This window comes from Scyliorhinus canicula, chromosome 10 (genome assembly GCF_902713615.1).
Source record: "Scyliorhinus canicula chromosome 10, sScyCan1.1, whole genome shotgun sequence".
In the NCBI taxonomy this organism is placed as follows: Eukaryota; Metazoa; Chordata; class Chondrichthyes; order Carcharhiniformes; family Scyliorhinidae; genus Scyliorhinus; species Scyliorhinus canicula.
This window is the reverse complement of record NC_052155.1, coordinates 168,931,345-168,943,588: the sequence shown is the minus strand read 5'-3', so window position 1 is coordinate 168,943,588 and position 12,244 is coordinate 168,931,345. Positions and strand designations below refer to the sequence as shown.

Sequence of the window (12,244 nt, the reverse complement as noted above, 5' to 3'; positions counted from 1 at the left end):
TTCTATGTACACTACTCTTGGTATGGTAATGATTTAAAAATTCTCATCTTTGATTTCAAATCCTTCCATGGTCTGGTCTTTCCTACTCCCATAATCCCCTCCAGCCTACAACCCTCCAAAATCTCTGCATTCCCTCCAATTCTGGCCTCTTGCACCACTGATGACCATGTATTTGGCTGCCTGGGCCCCAGGCTCTGGAATTCCCCACCAAATCTCTACACCGCTCAAACAATGTTCCCTGTTAACTACACCGTCACACAACAACTAGAACATCCTTGTGTAGGTTGTGCATAAATTACTGCAAATGCACGGCTGCGCAAACAAATTTAAAGGGCCACACACTTCAATTGATCACCCAGACTCTCCAAAGAGTCTCCATAACTCTCCATAACTCTCCATAACTCTACCTTGGTTGAATGCTAATGTCTGTTGGGATTCACTGTCAAAATGCTTGCTAATTTCTCCTGTGATGCATGTTGGGATGTTTACTATATTAAAAGGTGCTATATAAATGTAAATTATTGTTGGTGGCTGTTCATCTGCCTCAATGGCCTGTAAAGTGAACATTTAAACTGTTCAGCCATCCCGTCAGCTAATGTAATGTTTCCATTTTTTTTCTATCTTTCATTTCTATCTTTTTTTTCTCCTCTCATATCCCAATATTTGTTTCCCCCTCTATGTCTACACATAAATAGACTCCAATTCACCTACACTAACTCAAACTCCTCAGTATCTTTATTTCTCAATCCTTCACTCAAGGCCCAGAACTACTCAAGGACAAAGCAATGTGTGGTTTTCTGTCTGGTGTTTATAGAAAACTGCTATTTTGTGATCTTGGGATTCGACCATATAGTGCCCCAAGGGCTCCTGACATCGACCACTATCAAGATTTATTTGTGATGCAACACGGTATTTGGGCAGCACGGTAGCATGGTGGTTAGCATAAATGCTTCACAGCTCCAGGGTCCCAGGTTCGGTTCCGGCTGGGTCACTGTCTGTGCGGAGTCTGCACATACTCCCCGTGTGTGCGTGGGTTTCCTCCGGGTGCTCCGGTTTCCTCCCACAGTCCAAAGATGTGCGGGTTAGGTGGATTGGCCATGCTAAATTGCCCGTGGTGTCCTAAAAAAATGTAAGGTTAAGGGGGGGTTGTTGGGTTACGGGTATAGGGTGGATACATGGGTTTGAGTAGGGTGATCATTGCTCGGCACAACATCGAGGGCCGAAGGGCCTGGTCTGTGCTGTACTGTTCTATGTTCTAATAATTGACGGGCACAAGATAAGCTCTGCAGAGTTATTTTTTGTTGTGGCCCGTGACAATCAGAAGCGAGTGAAAAAAAAATGTAGGTGCAGTCAGGAGCTTGACCGGTCCGATGGTCGAGGGTTATCATTGATATTTGCTTACAAAGTCAGGAGCTTGAACCCCGCTGGATTTTGTTTCCTCCACATCCTTTATCAGGAACTGATCAAATGTACAGTCTTATCTTAGTATGGGCTAGTAATTGTTCTGAATAACCTGTTGGTCCCGCTCAGGTGCACTGTCGGGTGCATTTATTCCATGAGCCATCGACAGACTTCATTATCTGCAAATGATATGCAATTTAAAAACATAGGGGTTGAACTGCTTGCTTTGATGGAACTTGCAGTGTTTATATGTAACTAAATTTAGCGTTTTAAAAATATTTATACTATGAACACAAAGAAAATTTGAAGTCATTATTAAAAACATGTGGTTATGTATTTGTTTGGAAGGGGGGGGGTTGATGTCACATTCATGTTAGGTACATCCGGTCATTTTGCAGCATGCTACAAACATTGTACTGCTTCCTTATTTGCAGTGTTCACTAGAGAATGACCCATACTGCTGGCTTAATCTTAACATTGTGCTTGGCAACCATGTGTTTCAGCAGGTCTTTTGGCACAATGACAGGATCTTTTCTTCTGGACCAAAAGCTCCAGCTCCATGTCCAACGCCAGGATTTGCCAGCCACAGAAGGAGTGATCACAACGCAGTTCAATAGGATGATGATCAGCTCTTTCCACCACTCCCACTATTCCCCATAGGGAAAATCAGTGTGGGTGAGGAGGTACATTAAAAACAAAATGTGTTTAAGCTAGCCTTAGCCAGCACTTCTTGAAGGGGAACTGACTTATTATGGGATTCTGCTGCTGATTCCCAGTCGTGTATTTCTTTAAGGAAAAAGATGGCAGCACGGTGGCACAGTGGTTAGCACTGCTGCCTCATGGTGCCGAGGACCTGGGTTCGATCCAGCCCTGGGTCATTGTCAGTGTGGACATTCTCCCCGTGTCTGTGTGGGTCTCACCCCCATAATCCAAAGGTGTGCAGGATAGATGGATTGGCCATGCTAAATTGCCTCTTAATAGGAAAAATATATTTTTTTTTAAAAAGGGAAAGGACATCAAAAGGAGCAACAGCGATGAGAGAGGCTCAAGGCTACAGGATACAGCATTTGAGACCTTAGTCTAGGTTAATGTTTCTACAGGGAGGCCAGGAGACCCTTAAGGTCCATGCTGAGAATGGAATGAATGGGAGTAGGTGGCCAATGCCTGGAATCTCACCCCTGAATCTGGCCATAGTATCGCTAGAAATTCAATAACCTCAGGTGGGTGATCAAGATCACTAAATGCATCCTCACATGACATCTATTAACCATCAAACTCTCAGGTTGCTCAACACACCACGTGTCCATGAAAATAAAACGGGCGCGATTCTCCGAGCCCCACGCCAGGTCGGAGAATCGCCGCAACCGCGCCACATTGCCCCGACACCGGTGCGCGATTCTCCGAGGTGCGGAGAATCGATGTCATTTGCGCCGACGTGTTCGGCGCGGTGGCAGTCGCAGGCCGCTATCCGCGGCTGGACCGCTGATTCTCCAACCCGAATGGGCCGAACGGAAACGGCATAGTCTCGCCGGCGCCGTTCACCCCTGGTCGCTGCCGGCGGGAACTCTGCAGGAAGGGTCGGAGGGGGGGGGGGGGGGGGGCCTGTGGGAGGGGGAGGGGGCCCTCCAATGGGCTCTGGTCCGTGATCGGGGCCCACCAATCGGCAGGCCAGCCTCTCTCTCACAACCCCCCCCCCCCCGGGCCTACTTTGTTGCGCGGCCGGCCCCGAACCCCCACGCCATGTTGCGTTGGGGCCGGCGCGCTGAAGAAGTCCCCCGTGCATACGCAGGTTGGCGCGGCTCAACTGCGCGCGCGCGGGTTGGCTCGGCGCCCATTTGGCACCGGGAAGGGAAGCTGGAGCGGCGTGAACCGCTCCAGCGCCGTGCTGGCCCCCTGTGGGTGCCAAAATCGGTTGTCCCCACTAACGTTTCGCACCATTGTGATACGCGACGGAGTTCACAAAGGCGCGAACACTTAGTCTCTTTTTAGGAGAATCGCGCCCATATTGTTTCTCTTCCAGATTTTCCTGTTTAAATTCTGTTTTTAAAAACGGACAAAAGTTAATTCATCAGCTCCTGGAATGCGACACCCCTTGCACTGTATGAAAATTCCAGCCAAGCCAACAAAGGACTAGCAGATGAAACAGTTGTACCAGCCAGCTGAGGCCGAGCTTCATCTCCAATGTTCTGCCAATGGCTCCAGAATTATCTGCCCACAATACATTGGGTTTAACATGGGTCCTTATGAAAATACTAGGTTAGCTAAATGGCTCGACCAGAAACCACCCTGTCACATGGCCGAGACTTGAGCTGTTAGAATTTCTTTCATTATACAGCTTTTGGATTCAGTCTTCAGTTGCTGTTTAGAGAAAACCGGACCCCAGGCGAGCAACCTGCCACTAACCTTCATCTCTCTCAAAGTTAGATCTCCAAAAAGAATCTTGAATTTCACCTACAGAATGAACTAATTCACAGAATACAAGAATACTTTGCTGCATCTTCAACTGCACCCGCCAAGTTCCTGGGACAAAGATCAGGAATTCTGCCAGACAAAGCCACCTGAAAGAACCTTCATTGAACATGGATTTACTGGACTCTACTCACATGAATTAATTCCAATGCCTTTTTTGACTTTTAAAAAAAAGTAACTCGTAATTTGTAACTGCTTTATTTCCCCGACTTTCTACCTGCTTGCGGGTTAAGTGTGAATGTGTATTGCGATCCATCCCTTGGGTTTTGAATGTGTCAATAAATCCTAGTTCTGTTTCACCTTAAAATAATTTGCTGTGGGGTTATTTTTTAAACATTGGACCTAATAAACCAGGGTATGTGAAACACACCACAGCTCATTTAACAAGGGAAATGATATGAAAGGGAACCAATTATATTAGAAATTAAAACAGCCATTGTCATAGACAGAAGAAGGGAACAGTAAAAATAATTCAATTCACCTTGTCCTCATATCCATACCAGATGCTTGCTGCCATGTAGGCTCAGATTTCTGCCATCATGCCTGTGGATTTCAGTGCTCAAAATAGCATGCAGGTATACACAGCAATCCACCCTCCAATAGATTACTAGGCTTGCTGAGCCATTGACCCAACACGTACCACCTGCGGTCTTCTATCAGGATTTCAGCATTCATGCTCCTACTTCTGTCGCTACACCAGTGTCCTCACAGCGAGCCAGCCCAGATTATTGCCTCTTGAGTCAATGTACTACAGTCCTAAGGAGGGCCATCAAGGCCCAGAAATGCTCGAGGGTGACCAGAAAGGCCGTATGCAGTTTTCCACATTTAAAGTCTTCCATCAGCCATGCTGCAGCTGCTGAGGTACATTGCACAACAGTACGAGGTCAGGAAAAGACACCCACAAGATAGGTACTGAGGCGATGCCCAAGGGTAGTTTTTTTGTATTATTTGGTTATATAGTTGGAGATGGCTGTTATGGAATGGTCTGTAATGGCGGCTTTAATTGTGGAATTTTGGCCAAGGTGATGTGGTGGTAGGATGTCACAGGTAGATGGGATGGCAGGGAACTGTGGTGCAATGGTAGTGAAGGGATGAAACCATAAAGGAATTAGAGTATCAGTAGACCCTCATGGAACAAGGAGATTCTAGATACCTCCTCCTCTTCCTAAATTGGCCTTGGCAATGCCAAATGCTGTGATGTTATAATAATGAGGTTGTCAGCAATGCAGCAGACCGCCAGAAACTTTGAAACATGCGTCAGCCAGTGCTGTAGGGTCCCCCCCACCCCAAGGCAACCGAACCATTACTTGAGAACACTGATGGGGTCTGCTCCACGATCATCTTGGTGGCAGCTGTGAATGGTTACCACTGGGCATTGAGGAGTGTTCCAAATTTGAAGAATGTACTTCAAATCAGCTAGGAAGTCACAATCTGCCCACTGAAAGCTTCTGTTGTGTGCATGCCCATACTAGCACCTCTCCTACTGTGGGATGTTGCACCAGAAGCAGCTAGAAATATTGCATTCGTCATTGTCCTTCCATAGCATCTGCTCCAGCAATGCTCCAGAGTTAACTTTGTGACCATTAGTTTTAAGGTAATGCTAAAGTTATTTGCTTTTCCAGAATTGCAGGAGATGAACACTGTAGTCACAGATCTGGATGAAAATGGCCTCTCAAAGTGAAATGCATAGTTAGTCCCTTTCACTTCTTTATTTCCTGAACAGGAACCTACACACCAGAGGAAGCAACTAAACTAAACAGCAATAAGACACGAGATGTCTTACAGCATCGCTGCATTAAATAATTATAAGGTTTTACAAGTTAAACCCACCAAAGACTGTTCTAAATGTGAACATGTGCATATTATAAACTTTTAGAGCAAATTTACAAATAATACAAAGTAAATGCTCATGCCAATTTATTTTTCTAACTAGAAGGATCATTGAAAAGTTTTATATAACAGAGGTTTCTCAAAGTAAACTCTTGCCAAAAAGCCCACTTTGCTTTCATTATTACAATTAATGTATCTTCATACTCAGCTGCAATCCACAGAAAATCCTAAATCAACACTGGGTGCTCAGCTGATTTACACATCTTTGTTCTGGTCATTGGGAATGGATCTGGGTATCGTGAAACTGGGCAGCATTTACGCAATTTAATTTTGTTCCTTTATCCTGGGGTAAAATTATAGACCCAGTGTTTTATGGATCTATGGTTTTGCTGCTTAGATTCAGTGTTCAAGCACAGGGAATTAGATTAATTACCCTACAGATCATTTGCCCACCATTGAGCACGTAATGGAAATTTAAGTTCTACTACAGACAGTCTTGTTTGTTTCATAAAACCTCAGAAACATTAGTAAAAGAGGTATCTTTCAGCTCACAGAACCAGGACAGGATCAGCCTAGCTCATCAGCATTATCTATTCTAATTCCATTATCTTGCCCTCCCTGTACCCTTTATTTTCCCCATCAAAATATTTGCTTTAGTTCCCTCTTAAATGCCATGACTGATGCTGATTCAACAGCCACGCACAGTATTGCATCATATATTTTAATAACCTTATGCTTCTTCTAACCACATTTTTGTGCTTTTAGATGTAATCCTAAATGTATGCCTCGTTGTCACCCATTCACCAATCAGTTGAAAAAAGATTTAATTTGCTTTCCTTAGCTCTTTCAAAACCTTTTAAACACCTCCTAGATCCTTCCCAACCTTGAACAACTAAAACAGCCCTACTTTGGTAATCATATCTATATCTTGTTTCATCCCTGGTATCATGCTTTTAAATCCTCATTGGATTGTTTTTCCAATACCCTCTGAAACACACAATGCTCCAACCGTGCACACTGCACAAACTGATCACTGCCTCCTACATTCTGCAATTGCAATTTATTTTTACACGCTATTTCCTTTTTAATTCCATTTTCAAATTAAAATTTTTGCTTTAATATTTATTTTGGTTCTTTTCATTCTTAGTCCCACCAAAAAAGTTATTCACTTATTCATTCCATCTGCTGAGCCACCAGTTAGATTACATGAGAGTAGGGGTTGGACTCTGTTATCATTGCTGCTGACAATCACATCCAGAAATAATTGTAAATAAATTTGAATTGTATCAACTGAATTTGTCATACACAATACACCATTTGCATTTTTTTTGTTGTTGTCTACAAATTTTAAGACCCATCTGTATATAGTTTTTGCATTTTGAATAGTCATTATTGCATTGTTGGTTGTGTGACCTTACTGGGCACAAAGTGAAAGCCATGGCCAGGATTCTCCGAAATCCCAGCCAAGTGTTGACGCCGGCGTCAACAGGCCTCCTGGCCCAGGAATTCACCGTTTTTTAGGGGGCTAGCACGGCATTGGAGTGCTGCGCCCTGCTCTGGCGCCAAAAGGGTGCCCTCCATGGCTGGTGCGGGTCCACGCATGAACACGATGGCCGTCTCCGTGCCTGCACATGATCTTGGTTGCCGTCTCCGCGCCGACGCGGAGCAACATGTTGGGGACCTAACAGTGGGCCCGCGCAGAAAGAGGTAGGCTCCCTCCAGATCGCGGCCGCCCGCCGAGCGGAGGCTCCCGATCACGGGCCTGAATCCCGTGGAGGCTCCCCCCCCCCCCCAACACCAGGACGTCCACAGCGGCCGCGGGTCCGAGCTCCCACCGGCTGGTACCAGGTTTGAACCACTCCGGCGTAACCCGGCGGGAGTTTAGCCCGTTGCCTGCGGAGATTCGCCGCGGGGGCCTATTTCAGTGGCCCCCGACCAGTGCCGCGGTGACCGCATTTGGCACCAATTCTCCGGTCGCCAGCCCAGTGTCAGAGCGGCGTGGTGGGCATTTCCCACTCCCCTGGCGATTCTCCGAACAGTCGCGAGCTCAGAGAATCCCAGCCCATGTTTCTTCACTGACTTGGTGCCAGAACCAAGTTGGTATTTGGAAAGGAGAGGTCTCCGCTGCAGCATTTGCTAGATCTTTGTGGGCAACTTTCTTCTAGATCAAGGGCGCGTGCTTTACTGCTGACTGCAAAGTCAAGCTCATTATATATTTGAGCTTTCCTAAAATCTTTGATAAAGGGGAACATTTGTTAGAAGGCCCATTATATTAAAACTGAAATTAGGTGGGGTTACTGGGTTACGGGGGTTAGGTTGGAAGTGTGGGCTTAAATGGGGGTGCTTTTTCCAAGGGCCGGTGCCGACTCGATGGGCTGAATGGCCTCCTTCTGCGCTGTAAATTCTCTGATTCTCTGAGAGCATGGATGAAATGAAAAAAAAAATGAAAATCGCTTATTGTCACGAGTAGGCTTCAATGAAGTTACTGTGAAAAGCCCCTAGTCGCCACATTCCGGCACGTGTCCGGGGAGGCTGGTACGGGATGAAGGATGGATGCCACCCCTACGCCGCAGAGCGGAGAATTGGCGCCTTTGGGGCCGGCGGGTTGGCGCGGCGTCGGTCGCGGGCCGCTCTGCGTGGCCAGCCTGCCGATTCTCCATCCCGGATGGGCCGAGCGACCATAAGAGCCGAGTGCCGCTGGCGCTGTTCTAACCTACTCTGGGCTGGCGGGACCTCGGCGTATAAGGGTTGGGTGGCGGCCTTGGGAGGGGTCCAAACCCGAGAAGGGGGAGGGCCTACAATGTGGCCTGGCCCGCGGTCGGGGCCCACCAATTGGCGGGCCGACCTCTGTGGCAGGGGGCCACCTTTTCTACGCGCCGGCCCCTGTAGTCCTGCGCCATATTGTGTAGAGGCCAGCGCGTTGAAGGAGGCCACTGTACATGCGCGCATTGGCGCTGCGCCACTGCACATGTCCTCGTCGGCGCTGGCGCAACTGCGCATGCGCGGATTACAGTTCGCGCCAGGATCGGCAGCTTGAGCGGCGCGAACTGCTCCAGCGCCTTTGGCCAGAATTAGTTGTGGGCGCAGTCCGTTCACGGCGTCATAAAATAGAATCCCACCCAAAATTTCTATTTCAGGGCCAGTGAGGGATGCAGTGCCAAGGAAGTTACAGAGACAGAGCAGTGCAAAGCCATGGACGGATTTGAGAATGGGAATAAAAACATTCAAGATGATGCTCGACCTGGAGCCAATGTAGGTCAGCCAGCACAGGGGTGATAGGGGAAGTGGCCAGGGTTCAAGGTTTGATTCCCGGCTTGGATCACTGTCTGTGCGGAGTCAGCATGTTCTCCCAGTGTATGCATGGGTTTCCTCCAGGTGCTCCAGTTTCCTCCCACATGTCCTGAAAGACGTGCTACTAGGTCATTTAGACATTCTGAATTCTCTCTCTGTGTACCCGAACAGGCACCGGAATGTGACGACTAGGGGCCTTTCACAGTAACTTAATTGCAGTGTTAATGTAAGCCTACTTGTGACAATAAAAAATATTATAAATTTAGTACACCAATAAAAACCCAGTTACACCTCATTCAATAAGACCCAAGTTTTTTTTTTACATAATGAGGCTATGAGTGCAATTTTTTGCCAGTTCAATGATTGCCAATTAGTTACATCAGGGACACCTTAACAGACCACTCTCTGGAGAAGGGTGGAATCATAGAGCAACTTCTGGATTTCCATATTTAACTGCACACGCGTGGACTAATACATTCCAATATTAACATGCAGGACATCAGCACCCAACAATCGGCTTGAATCATTGCAACTTCACACATGCAGACACATGTAAATATTTTACTGTTCAGTAAAGACAACTTACAGCTGAAATAAAGTCAGCATATCTCCTGCAGGTAGACATTTTATCAACACAGCTGCGAACGTACATTATGTTAAAAAGGTTTTTGCAGCTTCTCATCTCATTCTCCAGTTGTAGATATAATATCAAAATTCTTAAAATACCACATACCATATATTTTTTGGAAACTGTACACTTCATAAATAGTATACTCATTACAGAAGCAATGCATATACATCAGTTCGGCCGATTATCAGCAAAGATGCACAGAACTCAATCCTCAAATGCAAACACATTTAAATGAAACTCACATACCTCACAGCACTTGGATTATAACAAGTCCACAGCTTGCAATTCCCATTCTGCCCTACAAAACATCAATGGTACCCTAATACAACTTATTCCTTCTGCAATTGGTTCTGAACGCAGTAATCACATCTGGCTTGGCAACAAGTTAACTTTCGTTCAACAATGTGATCCTGAAATGTGTCGACCTGAAATGGGAGTACAGCCAGCCTCTTTATGGAGTTTTAAAAAAAAGCTTCACAGTTTCTTCTCCCCACTGGCAATGTTACCTGTCAGTGATTTTCAAAGGCTTGGGCCCGGTGATGACTGACATAGTTTCAGATGACTGAAGGCATCCACGCAATACGTCTCCGCACCGTCCTCCTCATTTGTTTGACACCAATTCTTTCTTGCACCACCCGGAAAATAACAATATTGTATTCAACATAGATGCACACACAAATCAAATCGCATTTGTGACAAACGCACGTGGGGCCAGGGTTACTGCACACAAAAATATATTTTGCACCTGTCGAGTGCAAGGGTTTTGCACAAGATTGCATACCTCGCCGACTACAAAGTGTGGCAGAGCCGATCACTCTCTACACAATCGCTAGTGTACTTACGAGGAATCCAAATCTATAGCAAAGGAAGACACCGCAGCGCTCCGGAAGACTGCCACTGCAACAGAGAGAGAGAAAAATAAACTCATCTCATCAAAGGCACTTGAGGAAGCTGATCAATCGTCATGCTTTGGATGTGTAACCCCCACCCCTCTCCCCCTCTCTTAAACCAAAGGTGTTTAATAATTCGAGGGTGGGGGGAAGCCCGAAACGCCCCGCGGTGAGTCGCTCACCTCCACACAGAAACAGCACAAGATGCACCGCCCCACTCGCTGCCATTTTGCTTGTGAGCGGAGGCTGAGGCCGGCAGCCCCGCGCAGGCGCCCTGGCTCCGCCGCGCTCCCTCCGCTGTCATGGAGACGGGGCCTAGTGCTGAGGGCGGCTCCGCGGTTCGGTACCGCCCGTCGCCGGGGATGCCAACCTGCCTTGGGTTGACCCAAGGAGTTGACCAGTGTGCAACCCTGGGGACCAAAAAATAATATGAAACGTGGGGACATTTTTTTAAAGAAACAATGTCATTTTCTTTGAACCTCTCGCTTTCCCCCGAATTCGGGGGAAGGCTGTTTTGGGCAACCATCACAAGATAATAGACTCTCTGGGCGGGATTCTCCCATGCCGCACCGCATGGGAGAATCACAGTTCGCACCATTTTTTCCCCGTGGTGCCGGTCCGACGGCGGCAGGTGATTCTCCGAGGAACGGTGAATCAGCGCCATTTGCGCCGGGACGTTTGGCACGGCACCGGCCGCTGTATGCGGCTGGGCCGCCGATTCTCCAGCCTTGATGGGCCAAGCGGCTGTGTGGAAACGGCAGAGTCACGCCGGCGGCGTTCACACCTGCTCGCAGCTGGCGGGAACTCTGCTCGTAGGGTCCGGGAAAAGCGCTCCTTCACAGGGGGTGCCGATGGGGTCTGGCCCGCTAAAGCGGCCCACCAATCGGCGGGCCGGCCTCTACAGCCCTGGCCCTATTTTATTACGCAGCCGGCCCTGAACCCCAACGCCATGTTGCATCGGGGCTGGCGTGTTGAGGAAGTCCCCTGCGCATGCGCGGGTTGGCGCGGCGCCCAGTTGGCTCCGGGAAGGGAGGATTGAGCGGCGTGAACCGTTCCAGCGCTGTGGGCCAGAATCGGTAGTGCCCGCGCCCGTTTTGCACCATCGTGAAACGCGACGGCATTCACGTCGGCGCGAACACTGCCTCCATTTCGGAGAATCCTGCCATAAAATCCCTACAGTGCAGAAGGAGTCCATTCGGCCCATTGTGTCTGCATCAACCTTTTTGAATGAGCTACCTATTTACATTTCCCCGTAACCCCATCGCCTAACTTGCACACCAAGGGGCAATTTATCACGGCCAATCCAACTAACCCGCACGCCTTTGGACTGTGGGAGGACACTGGAGCACCCGGAGGAAACCCACGCCGACACGGGGAGAATGTACAAACTCCACGCAGACATTGACCCAAGGCGGGAATTGAACTTGGGTCCCTGGCGCTGTGAGGCATGAGTGCTAACCATCGTACCGCCCCATTCTGAAGAAGTGTCATATGGACACAAAACACTTACTCTGTTTCTCTCCACAGATGCTGCCGGACCTGCCGAGTTTATCCAGCATTTGCTGTTTTCATTTCAGATTTCCAGCATCCGCGGTATTTTACTTTTATTTAGTCGCGTCATCCAGTTGTGATCTGAGTCTTTTTGCTTTCCAATTTACATATAGGGCAGTATGTCGAAAGGATGCATGTGGCCGATTGATGGCTGGAGTGTGAGTGGCATGTCAGGTGATGA

The 12,244-nt window shown here is 47.8% G+C and overlaps 1 protein-coding gene across 2 annotated transcripts in view; it reads right to left on the bottom strand.

Moving 5' to 3' along the window:
- LOC119972758 (protein disulfide-isomerase TMX3-like) overlaps positions 1–10,805 on the bottom strand; it is a 161,682-nt gene extending 150,877 nt beyond the window's left edge. The window contains exons 1-2 of one of the 2 annotated variants that reach the window (XM_038810082.1): positions 10,695–10,805; positions 10,465–10,519 (exon numbers count right to left, since the gene is read on the bottom strand). In XM_038810082.1, the coding sequence (XP_038666010.1) occupies positions 10,465–10,519; positions 10,695–10,740 (101 nt within the window). In that variant the 5' untranslated portion in view covers positions 10,741–10,805. Of the gene's footprint in view, positions 1–10,128; positions 10,355–10,464; positions 10,520–10,694 lie in introns of those variants that run through there. The other variant, XM_038810084.1, reaches the window with a different exon arrangement.
- Between the last annotated feature and the right edge of the window lie 1,439 nt (positions 10,806–12,244).